Here is a 25,765-nt window from a genome sequence, read left to right as displayed (position 1 = left end):
TTGGTTTGGTAAGGCTCTGCCTCCAGCCCAAACTCAGGAAGTCCCAGATATTGTTGGTACATGTCCAATAACCTTTGGCACATGTGTGGAATTTAGAGCACATGGGAGCCAAGGCCGTGGGTTCCTCATTGGCTTACCTCAGATAAACATTACAAAAACCAACAGGGTTATCTTTGTGAGTCTTTTAGAGAAATATAAATGGTAAAAAAAATACTTTCTAGTAAGATATATCCTAAAATTGCATTGAAGAACAACACTGAATCTATATTTCTGCAGAAATTGTTGAAAGTGCTTGTCCCAATTTTTTATCCAGTTTGCACATTTTCTTTAATATAGCCCAGATTTTACTATTCATAAGAAGTGAATTGTTTTCATTTCTTGTTGCACATAGATAGATCCTTTATCCAGCAATGACGCATGCCATATTTTAATCTATTATCAGTCATCACATCTAGGTGATTTTTTTAAAATTCAAGATTCTTGAACAAAAGGATGATCCACTTTCTGCAAGCAAATAATTGCACAAAAGCATCTCAGAGAATCACTGAAAATTTAAACTCAGGAGGCCATTCAGCCCATTGGTGTTCATACTGGGCAAAGAAACAGCTCGGCAATCTCCCACCACTTGGCCAGTACAAGCCAGGCACTTTTTAAATGTGGTGAGAGCTTATGCATTTACTTCCTCTTCAGAGAGGAAATTACACACCATAACTAATCCTTCCATCAATTCTTTGAATGTATGTCCCCTGGAATTTGACCAAAGGAAATAGACCTTTCCTTTGGACCCATGTATACCGATGCCACAGCATGTTATTTGCTTCAATTAAATCTCAACCTCCTTTGTTCCAGAACAACTCTAGTTTCTCCAGCCTTTGCTCTTCCTGCGATTTAGCAGTCCTACCAATGTCTCCCCTCCACACATTCTCCAGTATAATCATATCCTTCCTCTAACACGGTGAAAAGCACTGTACACACATGTCAAATTTTACCATTTATAAAAAGTCAGAACTTTCATTCACTTAGATACAAATCATGTTCAATTTCTTGCTACAGTATATTCACTCCTAGCATAACATCACTGTTAATCCCTATTTCAACTAATGAAAGAAGGCATTTTGTACCCTGTGGTAACACAAGAGAATACAGATGCAGGAATGTAAAGCAACAAACAGTCTGCTGGAAGAACTCAGTGGGTACTGATGCAGGGTTTGACCTGAAATATTGAAAATTCCTTTCTTCTTGCAGATGCTGCATGGCCTATTCAGTTCTTCCAGCAGATTGCTTAAAAGCATCTTGTACACCTTTGTAAGTTATTTACCCCTAGACTGTTTAATATTTCCAATAAAGGAAGGTCAGGAGGATTGTTCAATTGATCATGTATTCCCTTGCCTTCTTGCACCTCTCCAAGTACACTACAGTACACCTCTCTGGATTGAATTCCATTCGCTAATTTTTGTCACCTGATCAGACCATCTATATTTCAAAAGTTTTTCTCCTCTCTGACAAAAGCAAGAGAAATTTCTGTAGCTGCATTTTATTTGCATCTCTCCCTCTTTATTTAAGGTTATACTCTTAACTCATGCAATGAAAAGGCTCTGTGGAACCTTACTGGTCAGCCTTTCAGTGACAATAACTTAATCATAGAAACATAGAAAACCTACAGCACAGTACAGGCTTTTCGGCCCACAAAGCTGTGCCGAACATGTCCTTACTTTAGAAATTACCTAGGGTTACCCATAGCCCTCTGTTTTTCTAATCATGTCAAGCATCCAGCATTACCCTCTGCTGAGCCAATTTTGGATCCAATTTTCCATCCTTGCACATTTATATTTCTGACCAGTCTATTATGTAGCCCCGCCAAAAGCTTTGCTGAATTCAATGTAGACTTCTTCAAATACACTGCCCTCATTGGCCCTCCTTGTGACCTCTTTAAATAATTCAATCAAATGCATACAGTGATCTATGTCTCCCCAGAAAAAGTTAACTCCGTATTTTAAATGCTGATCTGGACCACATTTCCTTTATATTATTTGAGGCAGTTGTTAAGAATTTTGTAAGAATATCTTTTCCTTTCCTGCCTTTGGTGTTTGTTTTTATTACCTCTCACGCACTTGGGCTGTAAAGGGTCTGTAGTTCAGAAAGATGATGGGTGACCATGCGGAAATAGCGTTTGACAGAGTAGGTCCTGACAGGCCACTTCTCCTGAATGGCGAGTCCAGAACAAAAGTATTGTTTCAAGATAATTAGTTAGAGATTTATGACCAATGAGGAATGATTTCCTTACTCAGAGGGCTAGTAATCTTACAATTCTCTGCATTGGACAACTGAACAGTCAATTGTATATACTCATGACTATGATTGATAGATTTTTGGACTCTGCAGTAAACAGAAGAGGATAGAGTGGGAAAGAATTTTGTAAAAAAAAATATCAATTATGATTGTACTGAATGGCAGAGAAATTTCAAGATGCCTCTTGCTTCTATGTTGTGATGATGGGGGTTTAGTTCTCAAGAACTCAGCTATCAAGGTTCCTGGGGCAGACTTAAGACACCAGCAGGTCTCACTTTTTATTCTAGTTTTATTTCAAGATACAACACGGAACAGGCTGCACAACCCAGCAACACACCTATTTAACCTTAAGGCTGTTTATACTTCTGCGTAGTAGCCTACGCCGCAGCCTTCGTAAGTGGCCTGCGCCGTTGTGAGCGTTTATACCTGTACATTGGTGTGTCTGCGTCGCTCTGCAATTCACTGCCAAAACGCTAGTTGGCGGTGGGGTTTCTACGCCACTGTGTAGAGTTTCTTCGTGTACTGAGCACATCATGTTGGAGTTGGAGCTAATAAATGTTGAACAAGGGTTACTTTTATTGAAATTACTGCAACGCAGAAAAAAGAGAAGACATCGGAGCAGATAGTGTGTACGACAATTGAACGGACTGAGGCACAGTGAGGGTGCCTTTTGAGGGTGAATTTTCTGTGCTTGTCCGGTCACTGAGAGACATGGACGGGGAAATGCATTTCAAATATTTTCAGAAGTTGGCAGGTAGATTTGACGATTTGGTTCATCGTCTCCAACCATTTATTTTGCATCAGTGTACGCACAGTATGCCTATAGACAGGAGGAAATGCAATGCTACCAAGCAGACCAATCACAGTTGTTGCAGTCTGCGTTCCCGCGACACGCAGTTATATTTTTGGAGAGGTGCGCATCAGGCTACGGTGTAGGGTGGGGCGTAGGGTACAGCGTAGGTTACACAGCTACACTGTACCTATGGTGTTCATTTGACGCAGAAGTATAAATCAGCCTTTACAGGACAATTTACAATGACCAATTAACCTACTACAGGTATGCTTTTGGAATGTGGGTGGATACCAGGGGGAAACCCATGCTTTCGGGGGTGGGGGGGGACATATAATCTCCTATAATCGAGGAGCACAACCAAGGGACACAGCCCAGTGGTAGAGCTCCCAATCCACAGCAAAATAAACCACACAGAACGTTAGAGTTTGCCCCTGGAGTAACATCACAGCAATGCAAAGAAATGTTAGGAAGGAAAAGGCAATGTATGCATTAAATGATAAACACGAGAGATTCTGCAAGACAGTCAACATTTTGAACTGATCCTGATGAAGGGTCTTGGCTCAAAACGTTGACTGTGAGTTCCCCTCCAAAGATGCTGCCTGGCCTTCTGAGTGCCTCCAGCATTTTGTGTGATGTTTGCATTAAATATCGTTGAGTGTCATCGCAGAGCCCCAGTGCATTCGGATACAGATTTCTGTCCCTGCTTCTTCAGGCAGTGATCATGGGACTGAAAGACATTGCAGGGTATGCTGTGGACAGGCAGAGACAAAACAAGTGAATGAACAGCTGTTGTTCACAAGTGCTGGCCAGCTTCAGAGCAGCATTGCTAAGGAATAAACAGCAGGCTGCTTGCCAATCCATGCACTGGGAAAACACGAAAAGGAGAACTAATTTTGTTGGTACTGAGCCTTTAGCCAGTGAAGCTTATCCCTGGGAATTCTTTCACGCTGCCATTTCATCAGGCTGTCAGTCAACACTCTAATCCTTCATGACTTACAGGACTTTATTTTACTAATAACTTCATTGCACAGATAAAACTTGTTAATATCTGGTCTACTGGTAAGCCTGTCAATCCAATTACCAGCTCCACTTCAACAGCAACATGATAAAGATCAGAAAACAATCTCATCATATACTTGACATAAAAACAACTGAAAACATGATCTCTAGTCCATGTCTTCTGCCGTGCTTTAACGTGACTGCATAATAGAATGTTGGTTGTCAGCCCTTAGTTGCTTCTTAGATCAAGGTTCTGCAAATGTAAAAGACAAGTCACTGTCTTTTCATGGATGAGAGGTCAACGTTGTCCACTTCCCAGGGAGACGTGGTCGTCAGCAAACAATCAATACCGAACGGAGCGAGCACCTCGCCTGAGTGCCATTGGACCTGGAGCTATTGTTCCAATCCCGCATTGTTATGGAAATTCTGACAGGCAATCCCTTCATGTCTGTGATCTCTAAGGGAAAGACAGATATTTCCCACCAGAAAGCTGTGTAGCAAACATAGTTTCATAGCTGAGAATCAACATGGTGAGATGTTCGTCCGTTCCTTCAGTTTTTCATCGTACTGCACCTCACCATTCCTGTGCACGTGGCAATGAACTCAGTTTGACTGCCACTGAAGTTCCTGCAGACACCTCCAAAAACAGCTACATTGAATCCACAGAAAGTTATTTACCCCAGTTGCCTCATTCCTTTGTCTTTGTTTCACACAAGTCTCAAGATCCACTTCCACGAAACGCCACTTTTAGAATTATGTCCTTGGCAATGATGAGACAGATAATCTGCATCAAATAAACATCTGTCCCATCAAACTTCCAGTGTTTGCTGTAGCACCTAATTTGATCAAAACCACATTCCATTAACCACCAAGTTACAGCAGAACATGAACAGATGATCAACCAAGCAAGAGGAGTCAGCAGTCAGGAACTGACACTCGACAGAACGCCTCCTAATCAAAAGGGAAAGCACTTATGATTGCAATCAAATTTATTGGTTACTGTTCTCAAAAGAGAGTGGAAATTTGACAATTCAGTATCCATGATTTTACCACGCAGCAGTAACTCAAATGCCAGGTACTCACTCCAGCAAACCTGTCAGGAATGTGTTGCTTGGTTTTAATGGATTACAATTCCCACAATCCATTCAATGCTGCCCCTTTCTATCTTCTATTGTTTCTAGGAGAAGGAAAAAGCAGTTGATTATTTGAATTGTCTCACACCCAACTTTCAGTTGGGACATAAAACTAAAGTTTCAAAGTTTCTCAGGTGAACATTAATGACTGCTCAATGTTATTCCATCATCCTGACCCATAATTATCCCCCTATGATTATCTGGTTATTATCATATAGAGGGAGTTTGTTTCCAATATCTACCAGGTTTCCAACATCCAGCAGTGATTACCCTCAAAATTATTTAAGCAATTGTAAAATGCAGAGCTTAGGGTAAGTGCTATAGAAATACAACTCTTTGCTTCCACGTAAATCTCCCCCCACCCCCTGTCAATCACCCATCGCCTTTCTTGGTGGGTTTGACTGGGGAGAAATCCTTTTTTTCAAACGGCCATCCTTCAGTTGCCCTTTTGGACAGGGCTCCCAGCACTGGCTTTCAAATTATGGTCTCACCTTGACTCCACCAAACAGTGGTGAGGTACATGGTTATTGCAATGATGCAGAAAAATGCCAAACCTAACCTTTGTGTTTAAGCTGCCACAACCTGCAGTCCCCTCTACCCTTGTAAAACACAAACAACAAAAACCATGAAAGGAAAACCTGGAGTAATGATAAAAAAAAACATTTCTCCTTGCTGTATTGGCAGATTAAATGATTCAAGATTCTAAACTGCTTGTAACCATTAACGGACATTAAATCTTACATTAGGTTCGAAAACACAATCCATCTCAGCTCATCTACATAGACAATTCCGGAAGGCTTCTTCAGGCTCAAGACAACCTCAACTTCAGACTGTTGGAAGGCATTGATGAGTAAGTATGCCCTCAGTTTCATGCATCCAAGGCATTTTACAAATATCAGTTGCTGTTTCCCAAGTGTTATATATTTTTTTAAGTTCCATTTAGTCTCTCAGTGACTAAGCAATAGTGACCAAACACAAAAAGGCATGACCTGGAAATTCCACTGCATGTGAATGGCTGTGTTAAGTGGGCAAAGCGGTGCAAGATAATGAACCGTTTGTGGTACAAATCAGAGTTTGATGATGTATCACCTACTACAGAGTTCTGAGGCCAGCTTCAGTGGGAGCTGGGGGATACAAATGTCAGGATATCCTAATCACCGGGTTTGGAGGGGGGGAATAGTGGGAGGAGGATGGGACAAGATGATAGGGCATTCCAGCCCCATGGTACCGGGTTTGGGCTGGATCATGTCAGGTGTGACTTTTGAAGTAACACAAATGATCATTAACATTATTGAAGTAAATTTCCATTTATGTAATTCTGAAAAAAAACTTTATGCAACTAACTTCCTGGGCAGTGGGAATAGACCGCACAAAAATATATTTCACAAGCCGTAGGAATGCTGTAGAGTTATAAGTAATTAAGAACAGTTACTGCAATATAATCTTGTTTCTTGCCCTTTAAACCCAGCCACAACTCAGCAAATTTGTTTCTATAGCACATTACCAAGCTGTCGTTAAACCTCTAATCTGTGTCACTGGGACTTGGGCTATCTTCCCTTCCTCCTAGTTCGTGACCCCTCTGTCTCGACAGCCTTTGATGTGCCTGAACACAGAAGGGTGTGGGCAAGTGCTGGTAAATGCCATTAGTGTGGTTGAATACTTGTTGACTGGCATGAACAAGAAGGCCATAGCACCTACTTCTGTGCTGTATGACACAATAATGCTCCAGTAACTTTGAGACCCAAAGTAGGTGCTCAACGGGATGCATGTGCATGAATTTCACATCAGAGACTGAAGAGTCGAAGGGCCCATTCATGTGCTGTATAATACTATGACTTCTCTTCCTATGTTCCAGTCTAAACAGGCAACAAGGAGCCTTAAATACATTTCCATCTTTCTGCATCATCTTGCCATCCATTCCTTTTTGCAGTTAACTTTATTATACACTCCCTTTACTCCTGTGTAATCACTCACTGCCATTTTAATATTTGTTGATGTGTGATACTCTGCACTCCGATGAGAACACAGTGCGCAGTACATTTGCATTTTGCCACGCGCACCTGTGTTAATGTGCAAACAGTGCTGACCAGACGCAGTATTCAACATGGTGTGGAGCAGTGCGGTCAATCTGTCAACTGCACTGCTGAGCGTGCCGTGGAGACGCAGCACGTATGGAGGCCGATATGCAGCTGGAACTGCAGAGGTTTAACATTCAGCAGGATTTTATTGGTTTATGTAACTCCTTCACACAGCTGGTTTGTTTATTGTGGGCTGAGGTTGGAAAGACATGTTTGGGATACTGAGCTAAGAAGAGGCAGACTCATTTGCCCATATTCCTGGATGAACTTGACTAAATATACTCTAGTATATAAAACCAGCCATTCAAACTGGGTCATGCTAGGACTCCAGCAGCAGCAGAATTATTTAAACAGTTCTGCCTTGAGTACTACGAGCTTTCTACCCAAACTGGCTTGAATTCACTCAGACGTTTACCTGAGCCATCTACAACTGACACAACTGGGGAAGCAAATGCATTCAAATAACTTTAACTCACGCACCAGGTTCTTCCCACACTGCTGTCTAACACCACTCTGTGGGTGCCTTGTCACATCTCCTGTGGTAATAATCGACAACAGCCGAGACGATCAGAGCTCATTATTATGAACCTCCATAGTCTTCCCATGCTCGTTTAAACATATTATCCGAGTTACCCCATTCTACCATTGGCTGAGGTATACCACTATCTCAACAAGACCCTCAGTAATGAAATCTCTGTAACAGTGTGGACTTCTGGTATTCACCCACTAGCTCATGACTAAATGTTCCTCATTTAGGCTAATGCATTCAGGTATAAATATTTTTCATCAACTTGATATATATTTTATCAACCTGACAAGAAATGAAAATTGGAAAATATTCATGGAATTTATTTTTCTATAACATAGTACAGTATAGTATATGCTCTGAACATTCACCTCTTCTGTGGGCAGCCAATTCTGGATCTACACAGTCAAGTTTCCATGGCTCTCATGCTTCATGATGTTCTAGATGAGTCTTCCAAAGGGAACCCTGTCAAATGCCTTACTAAAATCCATATACACCACATCCACCACATAAACCATCATCAATTTGTTTTGTCACCTCCTTGAAAAATTCAGTCAGGCTCATGAGGCACAGCCTGCTTCTCACAAAGCCATGCTGACTATCCCTAGCAAGACTATGCTTTTCAAATGGCTCATAAATCCCATCCCTAAGAATATAACCATATAACCATATAACAATCACAGCACGGAAACAGGCCATTCCGGCCCTCCTAGTCCGTGCCGAACTCTTAATCTCACCTAGTCCCACCTACCCGCACTCAGCCCATAACCCTCCACTCCTTTCCTATCCATATACCTATCCAATTTTACCTTAAATGACACAACTGATCTGGCCTCTACTACTTCTACAGGAAGCTCATTCCACACAGCTATCACTCTCTGAGTAAAGAAATACCCCCTCGTGTTTCCCTTAAACTTTTGCCCCCTAACTCTCAAATCATGTCCTCTCGTTTGAATCTCCCCTACTCTCAATGGAAACAGCCTATTCACGTCAACTCTATCTATCCCTCTCAACATTTTAAATACCTCGATCAAATCCCCCCTCAACCTTCTACGCTCCAATGAATAGAGACCTAACTTGTTCAACCTTTCTCTGTAACTTAAGTGCTGAAACCCTGGTAACATCCTAGTAAATCGTCTCTGCACTCTCTCTAATTTATTGATATCTTTCCTATAATTCGGTGACCAGAACTGTACACAATATTCCAAATTTGGCCTTACCAATGCCTTGTACAATTTTAACATTACATCCCAACTTCTGTACTCAATGCTCTGATTTATAAAGGCCAGCGTTCCAAAAGCCTTCTTCACCACCCTATCTACATGAGACTCCACCTTCAGGGAACTATGCACTGTTATTCCTAGATCTCTCTGTTCCACTGCATTCCTCAATGCCCTACCATTTACCCTGTATGTTCTATTTGGATTATTCCTGCCAAAATGTAGAACCTCACACTTCTCAGCATTAAACTCCATCTGCCAACGTTCAGCCCATTCTTCTAACCGGCATAAATCTCCCTGCAAGCTTTGAAAACCCACCTCATTATCCACAACACCTCCTACCTTAGTATCATCAGCATACTTACTAATCCAATTTACCACCCCATCATCCAGATCATTTATGTATATTACAAACAACATTGGGCCCAAAACAGATCCCTGAGGCACCCCGCTAGTCACCGGCCTCCATCCCGATAAACAATTATCCACCACTACTCTCTGGCATCTCCCATCTAGCCACTGTTGAATCCATTTTATTACTCCAGCATTAATACCTAACGACTGAACCTTCTTAACTAACCTTCCATGTGGAACTTTGTCAAAGGCCTTGCTGAAGTCCATATAGACTACATCCACTGCCTTACCCTCGTCAACATTCCTCGTAACTACTTCAAAAAATTCAATAAGGTTTGTCAAACATGACCTTCCACGCACAAATCCATGCTGGCTACTCCTAATCAGATCCTGTCTATCCAGATAATTATAAATACTATCTCTAAGAATACTTTCCATTAATTTACCCACCACTGATGTCAAACTGACAGGTCTATAATTGCCAGGCTTACTTCTAGAACCCTTTTTAAACAATGGAACCACATGAGCAATACGCCAATCCTCCGGCACAATCCCTGTTTCTAATGACATCTGAAAGATCTCCGTCAGAGCTCCTGCTATCTCTACACAAACTTCCCTCAAGGTCCTGGGGAATATCCGGTCAGGACCCGGAGATTTATCCACTTTTAAATTTCTTAAAAGCGCCAGTACTTCCACCTCTTTAATTGTCATAGGTTCCATAACTTCCTATAACTTCCTATAACTTCCATAATACTGTTCATTGGTTTGCCCACCACTGAAGTAAAAATCACTTATCTATAATCCCCAAGACTACCCCCTTTAGCTTTCTTGAACAACAGAGGAACATTTGCTATCCTCCAATTGTCATTGGCTTCTCATGACCAATGAGGACATGAAGGTTACCGTCAACACCCTAGCAATTTCTTCCCTCACTTCCTATTGTAACCTGTGATATATCCTCTCAAGCCTTGGGGCCTTATCTTTACAAATGTTTTTCAGAAGCTCCAACAATGCTTTTTCTTAAGCTGAACATGCTCCAGCACATTAGTCTGCACATTCTAATCACTGCCAGCTGCAACAGCAATTGGTTGGGAAGTTGTCAGCACAATGAACAGTGAGCTCCATTCCTTTGGTTTCCATCACAAAAATTTGGCTACTAACTGAGGATGGGAAGGTGAAAGATCATGTACAACATAAACACTGGCATGGACCACATGAGTCAAGTGGCCTGTTTCCATCACAAACAAGAGAAAATCTGCAGATGCTGCAAATCCAAGCAACACACACACACAATGCTGGAGGAACTCAGCACAATGAAGGGTTTCAGTCTGAATCGTCGACTGTACTCTTTTCCATAGGTGCTACCTGGCCTGCTGAGTTCCTCCAGCATTTTGAGTGTGTTGGCCTGTTTCCATGTCCTAGATTCAATCTTACATAAAATCAAATGCTTGAAGAGGCTGTTAAAATTGTACTCTTGTGGTTTTGTTTTGATCTACAGTTTTAGATAGAATAGCCTAATGACTTCTATCATCCAGAGCAGTGTCAAAAATACCTGGAAGATATTTGGGCAAATGTCTCTCAGCTTATTCAAGCGAGACATTTGATGCAGCATTTTAAAGGCAGAAAGAGAGGCAAAGATGTTTAGGGAAAGAATTCTAGAGCACAGGACCAAGATAGCTGACAGAATAAAGGAAGTATAGTAGATGCAAAATGCTCTTTAAGTGTTATGGGAGTAATTTCAATGATACGTTACATTGGGAAATTAAAAAAAGAAAGATGAAAAGCTTTCAATGCATTGCTAGGCATAAACCAGTTAGGTAAAAATAATTTGGAGTAAATTTGGATATAGGAGTAAACTTAGATATAAGCTTAAGTTTGAAATTTAGAGATCAAGGAGGTCAGCTTGTTACTGAACACCCCAAGAGATTTCTACATATGTATTGTTAAAGGTGTCCTGACTAGTTGGATCATGGTCTGATACAGCAATTCAAAAAGACAGCAATGTAAGAAGCAGCGGAAAACAATAGGCTCTGCCCAGAACAACACAGGCATTCCACCATTGGTACTATCCACAAGAGGCACTGCCACAAGAAGGCAACATGCATCAGCAAAGATTCCTCACTCCTCCCCGCCCCACCCCTGGGCCATGCCATCTGTTTGTAATAACCATCAGGTGGGAGGTCTGAAGTTTCACACCACCAGATTCAAGAACAACTATTTCCCTTCAACCACTTTGGGCTTTGAACCAACCACACAACCATAAACATTACAGGAACACTATGCCCACTTTTACACTAAAACAGACATTTCATTGCTCTAATTGTATTATTTCTTGTAAAAATTGTTGTCAATATATCTTTACATTTCTCTTGGGTATGCTGCTTATTTGATGCCATGGGCTGCAAAGCTGCTACAAGTAAATATTCATTGCACCTGTGCAGATTTGTACTTGTTCATTTGACAATAGAGTCAACTTTGACCTTGAAGTTTATAGAGAAAGTTGATTTAAGGCAGTTTTCACCTTTCCTTTAATTCTGACATTCCTTCCTTCTGTAGGTTTCCTGCGCGTGTGGTCAAACTCTTACGGTCCGGATGCTTACAGAGCAGATTGTTGAGATCCCTGAGTACGGACAGGGAGTTCTGGGACAGCCACAACGGGATCAAAGGACTAAAGAAGTTGGTTCAGGTCATAGAAAAAAGGGCTCAGCTACTGCTCAACTACATTCAGGAGAAAGACATCAAATTAGTTCATGACTAATGGAAAGACAACATGTCTGTAATGATGCATTGCTCCAGTTTGAAAACTGGAGCTGGGAAGTTAAACTTGGGAATTAATTGATTAATTCTTATTTTCCACATGTGATGGGATTCCTGCTATGAGTAGAGTCAAATTCGCCATCCCAGGCTTGCTGAAAATTTGCTTTAATGCACATGACTGCACTGACTGCTCACCAAGTTTTCTCCAAGGCATGCGGCAGGAAAAGACATTCCCCTTGCAAAGCTAAATACTGCAGATGCTGGAAATCTGGTGTAAAAACAGAGAATGTATAAATGTTCAGCAGTCCTGAGAGGACATTCACTCTCCTGCTTTTGTTTAACCCCCTCACCTTCACTCAACTCTCCATTGTTTGGGCTTTGCAGCTGAGTCGTCTCCCCAGGTAGGGAGGGAGGTTTGGGTCCGGGCGAAAGGCAGTAAAAGCAAACAGGCTGAGCCAGTCAAAGATTGTAATTAAAATTTGCTGTTGCATTTGAAATTTCTGCAAACTGCATTAAACTAATTGCTCTGTGAATGATTTCCAGATAGAAATTAAAAATTTACAGTGGCATCTCCTGCAGCACAAACCCCCTGTGCTTCCAAAACCGCCTAATCATTCACTGGTTGTGTTTGGTGTGGGGATTCGTAGGTGATGCGCCGACGATATTGTAGCAGGCAAAAAAAGACAAGTTGCTGAATGAATGCAGTGGGTCAGGCAACATCTGTGGAAGGATATGGACAGGAGAAGGGTGTAATGTTTGTTAAACAGTGTGGGTTAAAACTGACACACTTATTTACAGGGCACTCCAGTCATGGCTTCAGCTCGACATGAGCGCGTGCGACCAGCTCACCGGCATTACTTCAGGTTCGGGGGCAACCGCTCGCATTGCACACTGGGAAATGAAGTTCTTTATTATGTACACACATAATGACGCAAGCGGTTTGCCAGGAGGTAATACTGAAAACAACAAAATGCTGCCAAATGATGGAATCTGATTGGAAAGGAAGGTGAACCATGGAACCTGTTAACCATCTAACCTTTCAGTCCAGATGAAGTGCCTTGGCCCAAAATATTAACTGTGTTTTTTTTAAATACATCCTGAGCACAGCTCGGCCCTCCTAATTTCATATTATTTTGATAAATTAGAGGTGTAAGCATACCCGACTGCCTGGTTCAGGTGCACAATCTGCCTTCTGCTGTAAAGTAACCCTGTAAATTAGGCTGAGCAGATGTTGAGTAGGGAAGGGGAAACAGTGGAGGGTGCTGGGTGTAACACTGAATCAGGATCGCGGGGCTGGCAATCGAGACAGAAAACACTGACTGCGAATAAGTATACTAATCATTTATTTACAAACAGTAGAAATTCAACCAAACATTCACGTTCGCCAAGTTACAGACACTACAACGCTGCACATTCAACAAACACAGTTAAAAGCACTAGCAGGGCATACCTTCCCAATGGTTACGTGCGGCAAAGGAAGAGAGCAAGCCCCTTCCCCCTGCTATTTTATACCTGGGACATTTGAAACTGGACACCAGGAGGCTAACCAATGGGAAATGCAGCTGCAGTTTCTAACCAACCACAATGTAAGCAGCTTTCTATGAGCAGAATAAGCCACACACCCCTACAGGACACTGGGGTTGGTAGGAAAGCACCCCCCCCCCCACTTCAACACTGAGGCTGCTGTCATCTTGCAACTCCAGAAGGTCTGAACCTGGTTGCCCCTACAATGTCAGTTACATCAATACCAACAACACCTCTTGGGGATTACCCGCTGTGCTACAGAGGAAAACTAATGCAGATGTTGCAAAGCTTAAGTAAAAACTAAAAAAGGAAGAAAATAATGCAAATAAAGACTGAGGTAAAAACCAATAATCCTGGGAAGATTCAGCAGCGTCAGGTAGGATCCGTGGAGAGAGAAACTGAATTAATATTTCAAACTAATAGCTTATCATCAGAAATGGGGTATGTTTTATGATCTTAGGACTTTTGACAGGAAAAGCTGGCAGAGGGTCAGCAGGGCAGTTTGAGGTTGCATCTCCCAGCTTTGCTGTCTGTGGACGATCCCACTATGACATTAAGGCTTTGGACATGTTGGGAGCTAAGTGGCCTCGAGGGATAAGTGTGACTACTGAACCAACACGCAGACCATACTTACGTCATGGGTTGTCTTTGAGCAAGATTTGTGCCATTGTAAACACACAAAACAGCATTATACCTTCCAAACAGGCACGTTGAAGTTTTCCAGACTCAATGCTGAATTCGGTCATTTCTAAAGCATTTCTATCTCAAATTTCCAACACTTAAATATTTCCTCATTAGAGCCACTACCTCATAATTCTTTTCCTTTCCTCTTTTTGCACTACTTATTTAATTTTTATATATACTTATTGTAATTTATAGTTTTTATAATTATGTATCGCATTGTACTGCTGCTGCAAAACAACAAATTTCATGACATAAACCTGATTCTGATTCCCTATCCCCTGAAGTGCAGGGAATTGAGTGGCAACAAAGATCCTATAGTGAAGGGACATTCACAGTTGAGGAAAAAGGATTTTTGCAGATCTTTTAAAGTCTATTGTCGATGTGGTCTCAGTCCCTTTCCATCTCACAGTCAAGTGCGAGTGTGAAAATAGACTGGATGCAAGGGAACTGACCACCTCATTTTGCTGTTCATCGCATCGAGAACAAGGTTACTTTCAGACCATAAGGCAAGGGAAACGCAGGCCCACAGAACACAAGGACAAGGGAAGACATTATTCTACCAACCCATTTCAGATTGTGGGGCCAACGGCTGATGTTTCCTTCAGGTTTTGTTTGTTGGAGTGTTTTAAATATAAATTGTAAATAGATTTTAAGTGGCTTTTCTGACTCTCTCTCTCTCCCTTTGTTTTGGTTCCTTATCTACTGTATATGTGGCCTTAGTTTCACTTCACCCTCTCTAAATTACGCTGTCTCCTCACCCTTTTAATTCTTAACCTCCAGACCACTTGGTTAGCGAGGCACACCCTTCGTCTTTCAACAGTCTCAGATTCCCTTCCTTAGAAGAATATCAGCTGCTCAAATTTCAACCAACAAGCCACAAAAATAATTGAAACCTAATTGTGCAAGGATAAGTCTAAATAAAGGCAGTTGATGAATATGAACATGAATATGTTGCCAGAATGCTGACATGGCACATTTAGACTGCTGAAATCTAATTGCGGGTTTGGATCTGATCTGTGTGTTTCAATTGAACAGACTTAATCACATTATTTGAAAGGTTTTGATTTTCTCATGCTGAGCTCTTACAGGGTAAAGGGATGGTAGAGGAAGAAGCATTCGTATCCAGTGGATGCTACCTGCTCTGTTAATCATTTCCAGCATTTTCTACTTTTCCAACAAAATCATGTTTTAAGCCACAGAGGTGGGGAAGGTGGAAAGAACGACAGGAATGTCTATTGATTGTAGAGATCAAGGTCACAATGACACACTGGATGTTGGTGCTGGCTCTCAGAGAGCCACAAGGTCTCATTATTGACAGATGGTCTGCTTGGAAGACACGTAAACAGAGGAAGATGATTGAGAGGAAAAAAATGCTGTAATTATCTGATAGAGACATAACCTTGGCCAGAAATGTAAAACAAAAGGGAACATTGGAAACTCATCGCAAAGTGACGTAGTGTATGTGACAGTGGAAAAATAAAAGCTACAGTTACCAGTTGTGACTTTTCATTCGAACTGGCCAGTTCTGACAGAAGCTGGAAAGGCACGTTATCTGAAATCGATGAATTCAATATTGAGTTCTAATTACTGTAACATGCCTGGAGACACAATGAGATGTATTCAGATCACATTATGTTTCTCTGACACTGTGTAAAAGGCTGGAGTGGGAGGGGATGGAAAATTAAGGCAACTCCTGTCACCCATATGGACAGGACAGAGGAAGCCTGTCGAGCAGCCAAATGATTCCTATTTGGTTTCTCCAACATAGATTTACCTACACTGGTAGTAGGCTAAATGGGAAAGACTAATGAACCATAGCTCACAGGAAAGAACTTTTGTGTCCCTGGTTGGTGGAAAGTGAAGAGGTAAACAAGCAAATGTATCTACTGTGGTGCATGGGAGGGAGCTGTGAGGAGGGACTGAGGGGGTGGGGGTGCGGTAGAAGTTGGCTGACATGAAACAGTGAACTATCGCTCCAGAACACTGAAAGGAGAGTGAGAAGGAAAATGTATTTTGTGCTGGCATCTCATTGAAGAGATGTAAGCGATAGAGAACAATCACCTGAATGATCATGGTGATAGCATTAACATTTGTAACTCTCGCTTCGGCTAGTGGCTTAACATAGGGGGTGATAGCCCCTGGCCCAGCCAAACTTAAGAAATCACGTTTGGGTAGATGCTGCCCAATGTGTCCCCTGTTACAAATCAGTACCCAAAATAACAAACAGTCCACAATATGCGATTTAATGATTGAGCTTTATAATTCTTAATTTGACTATACGGTTAGTAAAGAAAACAAAACAAGAAAAGGGCCCATTCTCATGAAACAGTCTAATGCGCAATGTTGGAGCTCACTGATATGGTCGTTCGTCCACTATCGACCTCCCCTAAATGTCGCTGACCTTCGGACCCTCGCTCCAAATCCACTCCGTCCGGTGGTCTACCAACTCTCTCCATTCGCGTTTTCTCTCCTCATCTCTCCCCGGCAAAAGACCTCGAATTCCCGGCTCCCAGACACACAAGAAAGAACAACATCCCGCTCATTGGCTAGCATGCCCCGTTATCTCTAGTCATGACCCAAACATTGCTGCTACAGAGAAACCATTACCTCAGCAGTGGAACATTATAGAGAAGCCATCACATTCACAGTGAAACCTTTCAGCATGTTACACATTCAAGGTTTGGTGGTCAGGCAGTATCGTGTTCGCAATAATTTTTATTTATTCATTTATGGGATGTGGATGTCGCCAGCTAAACCAGCATTTATTGCCCATCCCTATTTTGTTTAACTTAAAAAAACACTGCGATGGGTCTGGACCACATGAGGACGGCAGGATTCTGAGGATGGGTTTTACGACAATCAACATGGTTTCATGGTAGTCAGGTATTTTTTTATATAATAAATTCAAATTCACCATCTGACCAGGTGGAATTCAAACTCATCTCCCCAGTGTATAACTGGATCTCAGGATTACTGATCCAGTGATGATTACCACTACGCCACATCTCCCCACATTTGTCAGCTCATGGCTGTCCAGATCTTAATGCATTCAGGTGTGGACCGGATCAGGAGAATTATGAACGGAAGTGAACATTGTCCAATCATCTGCAAACATCAACTGCAGAGTTTAAAAAAATTCCAATCCCTTGGCAATCTGTTTTTAAAGCTCTTAAAATGTCCTCCATTAACCCCTCCATTTCCCCTCCCCTTTTAAACGGTCCTTAAAAGCTTGGAATATTCTTCCAGCTAAAAGGCACAATATAAAAACATGTCCTTGTTGTATATGTAACCCTTAATAAACACCAATCAAAATTCACGCATAGTAAACTCACAGTTCACCAGTATTTGTGCAGCTGGAATTCCAGCAATAATTTATTTTTATGAAGATAAGCTCAAACAGTGAATTATATTTCATGGATTATGGAAAATAAATGTGAAAAGATGTTTTTGCTTTATTTATATTTGTATATAAATATATAAGTACATGTATAAGCATAAATAGATTCAGAATTGGTTTGTCTACAGAAGGTAGAAGGTGGTTGTAGATGGAGGCCAGTGACCAGCTGAGTTGTGCAGGAATCTGTTTTGGGACCCCTGCTCTTTGAGATTCTTTGACTTGGATAAGGAACTGGAAGGGTTACTAAGTTTGCAAGTAACATGAAAGTTGGTGGTGCTTTTGATGATGTAGAAGGTTCTCGTAGGTTACTACAGGACAATGATAGGACGCAGAGCTGCGCTGAGAGTGACAGATGCAGTTCGATCTGGAGAAGAGTGAAGTAATAACCTTTGGAAAGTCAAATGTGAAAGCAGAGTACAGGGTTAATGCATAATTCCTCATAGTGTGGAGGAACAGAGGGGGATCTTGGGGTCCACGTCCATAGATCCCTCAAAATTGCCGCACAAGTTGATAGGGTAGTTAAGAAGACATATGGTGTGTTGGCCTTTGTTAGTCAGTGGGTGAATTCAAGAGCCACAAGGTAATGTTGCAGCTCTATAAAATTCTGGTTAGACCCCATTTGGGAGTATTCTGTTCAGTTCTGGTAACCTCATTATAGGAAGGATATGGAAGCTTTAGAAAGGGTGCAGAGAAGATTTACGAGAATGCAAAGAAGGATGAAACTTGATGGAGATGTACAAACTAATGTACAAGAGGCATAGACAGATTAGAGGCATGGACAGCCAGTGATTTTTTCCCAGAACAGAAATGGCTGATACAAGAGGGCATAATTTTAAGGTGATTGGAGAAAAGGACAGGGGGTTGTCACAGGTAGTATTTTTGCACAGAGAGTGTGAGTGCACTGCCAGGGTTGGTGGCAGAGGCAGATATATTAGGGACATTTAAGAGACTCTTAGATAGGCACATCCTCAAAGAGGACCACAACCTTCTCCTGGTTTGGAGGCTTACGTGCCTCAGTGAGCTGGAGAGCAATGCTAGCTGGAGTCAGGGCTTTATACTTTTGGGGCTTGGTAGGGTCACCCATGTCAAACAGGTCAAAGAGTAGAGGCCAGACTAAGAGTGGTCCACCAGTCCTCCAGGTTTGGGGGTTTAGCTCAGGGCTAACAACCCTGACTGGTCAAACAAAACTGTTAAGAAAACAGCGATGAAAAATCTTTCTACAGCTTAGAGAGAGAGTACTCCTGTCGGACTTGCATGATTGACAGTAAACCGAGAGAAAGCTACTGGCATGAAGCTGTGAACTCTGCCAGAGATGGAGGACCTTCATTGCTGCCCTAAACACCAGCGGCATAACGGGCAAAAGAAGATAAGCACGTGGATGAAAGGAAAATGGAGGGCTACGTGTTGGTTTTCAAAGCTTGCAGAGGGATCTGGACCAGCTGGAAAAATGGCAGATGGAGGTTAATACAGACAAATGTGAGGTATTGCACTTTGGAAGGTCAAACCAAGGTAGAACACACAAGGCAAATGGTATGGCACTGAGGAGTGCAGTAGAACAGAGGGATCTGGGAATACAGATATAAAATTCCCTAAAAGTGGCATCACAGGTAGATAGGGTAATAAAGAGAGCTTTTGGTGCATTGGCCTTTATAAATTAAAGTATTAAGTATAAGAGTTGGAATGTTATGGTGAGGTTGTATAAGGCATTGGGGAGGCCAAATTTGGAGTATTGTGTGCAGTTTTGGTCACCAAATTACAGGAAGGATATTAATAAGGTTGAAAGAGTGCTGAGAAGGTTTACAAGGATGTTGCCGGGACTTGAGAAACTGAGTTACAGAGAAAGGTTGAATAGGTTAGGACTTTATTCCCTGGAGCGTAGAAGAATGAGGGGAGATTTGATAGAGGTATATAAAATTATGATGGGTATAGATAGAGTGAACGCAAGCAGGCTTTTTCCACTGAGGTTATAGGGGAGAAAAAACCGGAGGACATGGGTTAAGGGTGAAGGGGGAAAAGTTTAAAGGGAATATTCGGGGGGGGGCCTTCTTCACACAGAGAGTGGTGGGAGTGTGGAATGAGCTGCCAGATGAAGTGGTAAATGCGGGCTCACTTTTAACATTTAAGAAAATGTTAAGATTTAAGATTATGGAGTGGATTAAAAGGTCAGCACATCGTGAGCCAAAGCGATTATACTTTGCTACGAGTACCATGTTCAATGCTCTGTAAGACAATGCAGTTGAAAGCTGATTGGCAGCAACATCCTCTTTGAAGTTTTGGCACCTCATGTGATGGTGATTTATTTTTGCTGTTGTTAATATTAACACTGTATGCCTTGAAATATAGAATTAAGGTAGAAAACATTATTATTTAAAAGAGCATGGTGACGACAGATGGTTCATCAATTTACTAAAAGGATTGTACATATAATACTAGTGTGTGATGTAATGTTTTTTGAGCATTTCTTACGCATCTGACACCCCCATTTCCCATGGATGGCAGATTGCTGAGGGGGTTCTGTATACAATCTTCACTTTATCAATACATGCTGCTGAAACTTTATTTAATTTCCCTTTTACCAAATATTCCGTAGCTGTCATTGGGCAACCTCGCTAAGGTGAGTATTAATTCTATCCTTCACTGTGGCCTCTGTAATCATATTCCCACATGAAAGGTTAAGTTTTGGACCAGTCAGTTGGGTAGAAATATATTTTCAAAAAGACATTCCAGTTTATATATTACCCAAACTTTACATTTTCTGAAGATTGTCGGCTTGCAGGTTGGCAGCCAGGGACAATTGCCAAAAGAAGTGAAGAAGCAGCAGGTTATCCAATGATGAGGAAAACACTCTGAGTGTCAGCTCACAAACTGTGTGTACTGGGGTGTTGGGCCGACAATGCACGATAGCGACAGAGGCCTGCACTGCCATGCTTGTCAGCCCTAGTCTGAAACCTGCTGAGGAAAGTTGTTTGATACATGAAGTCCAGGCACTTATCCCTGCAAACACACTAGGCCTACAGCATTTCCATCAATGCTATTCAGGGCCTACACAGTCCTTGCAGGTAAGGCAATTGTTCACTTGTGAATCCACTGATGTCATTTACTGCATCTGGTGCTCCCGCTGCAGCTTATCTACATCGGTGAGAGCCATTGCAGACTGGCAGATTGCTTTGTCGCGGGTCTTTGCTCCTTTCAGCATACCAGCTAGAATCTCCCAGTGGCCAGCCATTTTAATTCCACTTCCCATTCCCACACCAACATGTCTGCCCACAGCCTCCTCTACTGCCAAATTGAGAGCCATCAGTCACATTGAGAGTCATCAGCCACATTTTCCTCTCACCAGTTCCCTTTCCACTTCCGTGGTCCACTCTCCTCTCCTATCAGACTCCATCTTCTTCAGCCCTTTGTCACTTCCACCTCCCATCTTTTACATTATTCCCACTCTCCCCCTTTCTCACCTACCTATCAACCCTTCCCCCTCCACCAGGATCCAACCATCACCCACCAGCTCTTTCCCCACTCCTTCCCCTCACCTTTTTACACTGGCCAGCTCCTCTCTTTCTTGGGTCTTCAACCCAAAACGATGACTGTCAATTTCCTTCCATAGATATTGCTTGACCTGTTGAGTTCCTCCAGCGTTTTGTGTGTTGCTCCAGATTTCCAGCATCTTAAGTCTCTTGTGTCCTGATACGTCAATTACTGACTCTGAGGACTGCTCCCTACACCAAGCTGGAAGACCTTGTAGTTTAGCACTACAGCCTCGGTACAAGCCTCTGCTGTCCAGCAATAGCTCTGCCAAAGTAATCTGTACATCTGACAGTATCATCAGCTTTCTTTGCTGACCTGGGTTCTGAAAACAGAGGTCTCCCAGGACAAGGATTTTTATAGATGCGCCATTTGCTTTCGATCACCATGTCACATCCCAAACAGTGTAGAGATTGATGTGTTATAGCCAGGGAGCTTCTAATGAATCTTCTAGCTTCAGCAAAGGCATTGACATGTATTAACTCTCCCTGCAGATGCACCTATTCCAGGGCTGGTAGAAGAATTGGGACAAAATCAGCCAGACTTTCATGGATTCCAGAGAAAGGTGAGCTGGGAAACCCCCAAAACCCCACTCATCAATGACAATGAACTCGAGTCACTAAAAGTAGCCAGGGTCAAAGGAATGGCAACCGTGAGAAAGGCCTTTAAATGACAACCCAGAAAAATGAACAGCAGACGTTACACTGCAGTATTAAGGGAGCATGGCATTGTTTTTGGTGACGTCTTTCAGAAGAGACTTTAACCTGAGACACTTTATATTCACTTGATACAGCAGATGCGACATTGAAACTAGTGGCACTAATGCAAAGAGTAGTGACGTTCACTTAAACTTCCCAATATTCCACATCTCTATAACACATTATCCAAACGTTGTCATGTTGCCACGCCTGGGAGCTTGAGATTCACAAATCAGCTTCCATTTTTCCCAAATGAGTCATGCCTAAATTTTACTGGCCGGACAAATATTACGAAAACTTTGGAATAGCCTTACGATGTGTCACAACATGCCACAGCATTTACTAAGACTAAAAACGCAGGAGATTATAAATTTATATTAAAGGACTAACACAACTGGTGATCTGTACTTACAGTGGTTGGTGTCATAGAGTCATAGAGCATCACAGCACAAAAACAGGCCTTTTGGCCCATCTAATCTGTGCCACCCTGCTCTTTTGCCTAGTCCCATCTACCTGCACTCAGACCAACACCCTCCATACAATCGATAGTTCATTCCACACTCTCACCACCCTCGGAGTGAAGAAGATTCCCCTCATGTTCCCCTTTCACCCTAAACCTTTAGTTCTAGTCTCACTCAGCCTGGAGTGGGCGCCATTTACAATTTTAAACACAACAACTTGATGAGCCTTCTTTGGTACAGAACAGAAAAGCCTACAAGAAGTAATGGATACAGCCAGGTTCATCACGGGTGCAGCATTACAGGTATAACGAGACAATATCAGCAGAGACCACCAGTGTCCAAAGTCCCTATCGTCTAGACAGGAATCAGTTCTGCAAAATCATACCAAGGCATTTGGTCAAGTTTTGTACAAGTTTGTGAATTGACTTACTGTGGATGATCAACTATTTCATCCAATGAACCAAGAGGGCAAGCCACCCAGATGACGAACCAGTGTGGGAACCAAATGTGTAATTACGCAGAGGATTTAATATGGTTTGATTTTTAAGTTTATTTTAATACGAAGAATCCGAATTTGAATTTCTGCGAGAACTGCTTATTTTTGCACAGACTTTGACAAGTTACTGAATGAGATTTATTTTGTTTAAGAGTTGCAATGTTGGAGAATTGTCAGGAAAGGAGTTAAACTGTGTATACATAGTTTTTGAATTTGAATTTAAGCTTGCAGATATACTGCCTGGAACTGGAACTGAAATTAACTATAATACTTGAGAATAGGAATTACATTTGATTTTATAACTAACTAGAGATAAGTAAAAAAGGAAGTTCAGTCTGTAAACTTGTAAATAGGGAATAACACTAGATCTAATTACAGAAATCGGAGTAACAAAGGTTATTCTAATGAATATCACTGATTCTAACCAAACAGGAATTTGGCATTTGTTGATACCTAAGATTTGGAACCTAAACAGAATGTTTGAATTTTGAATTGCTTTGTACATACTGTATTGTTTTTTACTTTTAAACAAAACCTTATTTCCAGAAGAGTGTGGTTTCTATTCACTGCCTCCTTCTGATACTAGAATCTTCTGATGGCCTTTTAGCACTTGGTGTGATTTGGCCTTCTCTAAGAGTGCGCCGACTAGTCACTCACGACAAGACTGGAGCTACACAGGTGTAATGAAAGCAGCATCCTTCAAGGACCTCCACCATCCAGAGAAAGCAGCTCTCTTCCCACTGCTGCAATCGGGAAGGAGGTACAGGAGCTTCAGGACCCACACCACCAGGTTCAGGAACAGTTACTACCCCTCAAGCAAGAGGCGCTTGAACTAGGGGGGGGATAATTTCACTCAACCTCACTCGCTCCATCACTGAACTGTTCCCATAACCTATAGACTCTCTTTCAAGGACTCTTTACCTCATTTTCTCAATTTTTTAAATAATTTCCCTTTTTTTTTCTTTCTTCTTCTGTTTGCACAGTCTGCTGTCTTTTGCATATTGGTTGTTTGTCTGTCCTGTCGGGTACAGTTTTTCATTGTGCTTCTTGTATTTACTGTGATTGCCTGCAAGAAAATGAATCTCAGGGTTTTATATGGTGACGTATACTGTATGTACTTTGATAACAAATTTACTTTGAATTGATCTCTAGCAAGCACTACTGGCAGGTTGCCCTCCAAGGCATAGCCTATACTGATCTGTCAACACATCACCACGCCTTCAGCACCCTCACAACGCTCATCGCTATCTTCTCACAAGAAATAAAAATGGGCAATATCATGGCACTTACTCTTTATACGTTCTGAAGCAGATTAGGATGTTACGCTCTTGCAAAAGTATCAAATTTCTTTTTACATGGTATCGAGCAAACTAACCCTAACAGGGGAGAAAGGTGTGGAGGTACAAAAGGCAGAATGGGAAACAGGAAATAGTGTGAAGAGGCAGTAGCAGACACAGATGACCAGTGTGGACCTGTTGGCCTGAATGACTTATTTCTATGCCATAAATCGTAAGCTATTTCCTTTCCCCTATATGTATTTTATATCATTATCAAACCGGCTGAGAATGAGGGATTTTTCAGACATGTGGTGCACCACTTATTTGGAGAGGTGAAGATATTTCTGGGAAAAGTGAAGCTGTTACTGCCATTTACAGACCAAGCAACAACATTTACAGCAAATACCTGTGCACCCCATTCTCTAAGACCTCCTCCAGCCCCACCATATTCTAAAGTCACCACAATCCCCTAACTCCTATTTTCCCTTCTCCACTAGCAAAAGCCACAGCCTTAACTGTCTGAATCCCAAGCCTAGGAATTCCCTCCCAAAACCCCCTTCCCTTAAGATGTTGCTTAAGACCTCTCTCTTTGATCAAACCTTCTGGCAGTTCCACAAATATTTCCTGCTTTGGCTCAGTGTAAAATTTGTTGTAAGATATTCCTGTGATGTAGTCTGGAGACATGTCCTAGTGTCTGAGATGCCATATAAAATACAAATTGTGTTGTTTGTTAATGATGAAATCTATTTGGAAGAAGAGAAACATCCAACAGTAGGTGGCGATGTTACAAAAGTTAAGACGATGGAAGTTTCGGGGCCATGGGTTTATTTGCATGTGGTGGATGTAGTGACACTGACATCACATGGTAGCAAAAGAGCCTTCACTACAATAGCAACTTTTACCAATGCACATTAGCCAAAAAACGTCACGCAGACAGCACAATGATCATATGATGCTGAAACACAGCCGGTTCCCACAAAAAAGTATGTGGATAATACCCTGATAATTCTTAATTGATGGATAAACATTGGCCTGCATGCTGTGGATAACACGTCAGCTTCCTGCAAGTGACACAACATGTCAACCAGAGGAGGCTAACAGGGCCTCTGGCAGAGCAACTCTCCCTCAGTACCACTGTCTGAGCAGCAGTCTACGGTTTGCATCTGAGTTGCTAGAGAGGGACTTGAACCCCTGGCCTTCAAATCCAGAGGCAGAATGCCTGGTAATTGCTACAGTTTCCATCATGTTCTTATCAGATCTCTGGATTTTAGATGGGTCATCCTATTTCCAGATTGTTGTTTATCTTCCCCTTAGTTAATTCAAATAGGATTTCACCACAGCAATTCCAGCATCTTTTTTAGACACTGCAATTTCCCAATACTTGGTTTCAATTGATTTATAGGGTCAGGTTGCATCCTTAACAGTACAATCTGTGCTCAAAAGCAGATGCTGGAAGAACTCAGTGGGATACAATGCATTTGTGCAGGCAAAAGGTGAAAGTCAATGTTGCAGATTGAGTCTTGTATCAGGACTGAGAGGACAGAGGGAAGACTGCCA

General features: G+C 41.9%; 2 protein-coding genes across 5 annotated transcripts in view; one reads left to right on the top strand and one right to left on the bottom strand.

The window, feature by feature from the left end:
* The window catches only part of gask1a (golgi associated kinase 1A), a 31,460-nt gene extending 18,774 nt beyond the window's left edge, over positions 1-12,686 (top strand). Inside the window, exons 4-5 of the mRNA XM_073050155.1 lie at positions 5,961-6,064; positions 11,949-12,686. Coding sequence (XP_072906256.1) covers positions 5,961-6,064; positions 11,949-12,150 — 306 coding nt within the window. The 3' untranslated portion in view covers positions 12,151-12,686. The remainder of the gene's footprint in view (positions 1-5,960; positions 6,065-11,948) is intronic.
* pomgnt2 (protein O-linked mannose N-acetylglucosaminyltransferase 2 (beta 1,4-)) overlaps positions 1-25,765 on the bottom strand; it is a 131,726-nt gene that overhangs the window by 37,371 nt on the left and 68,590 nt on the right. For 2 of the 4 annotated variants that reach the window (XR_012099494.1, XR_012099496.1), the window contains exon 4: positions 5,165-5,258. The exons of the other annotated variants lie outside the window; for them this stretch is intronic. The gene's annotated coding sequence lies outside the window, so the exon portion shown is untranslated. The remainder of the gene's footprint in view (positions 1-5,164; positions 5,259-25,765) is intronic. 4 annotated transcript variants of the gene reach the window in all.

This window comes from Hemitrygon akajei, chromosome 1 (assembly GCF_048418815.1).
Source record: "Hemitrygon akajei chromosome 1, sHemAka1.3, whole genome shotgun sequence".
In the NCBI taxonomy this organism is placed as follows: Eukaryota; Metazoa; Chordata; class Chondrichthyes; order Myliobatiformes; family Dasyatidae; genus Hemitrygon; species Hemitrygon akajei.
This window is presented reverse-complemented; position numbering and strand designations above follow the sequence as displayed.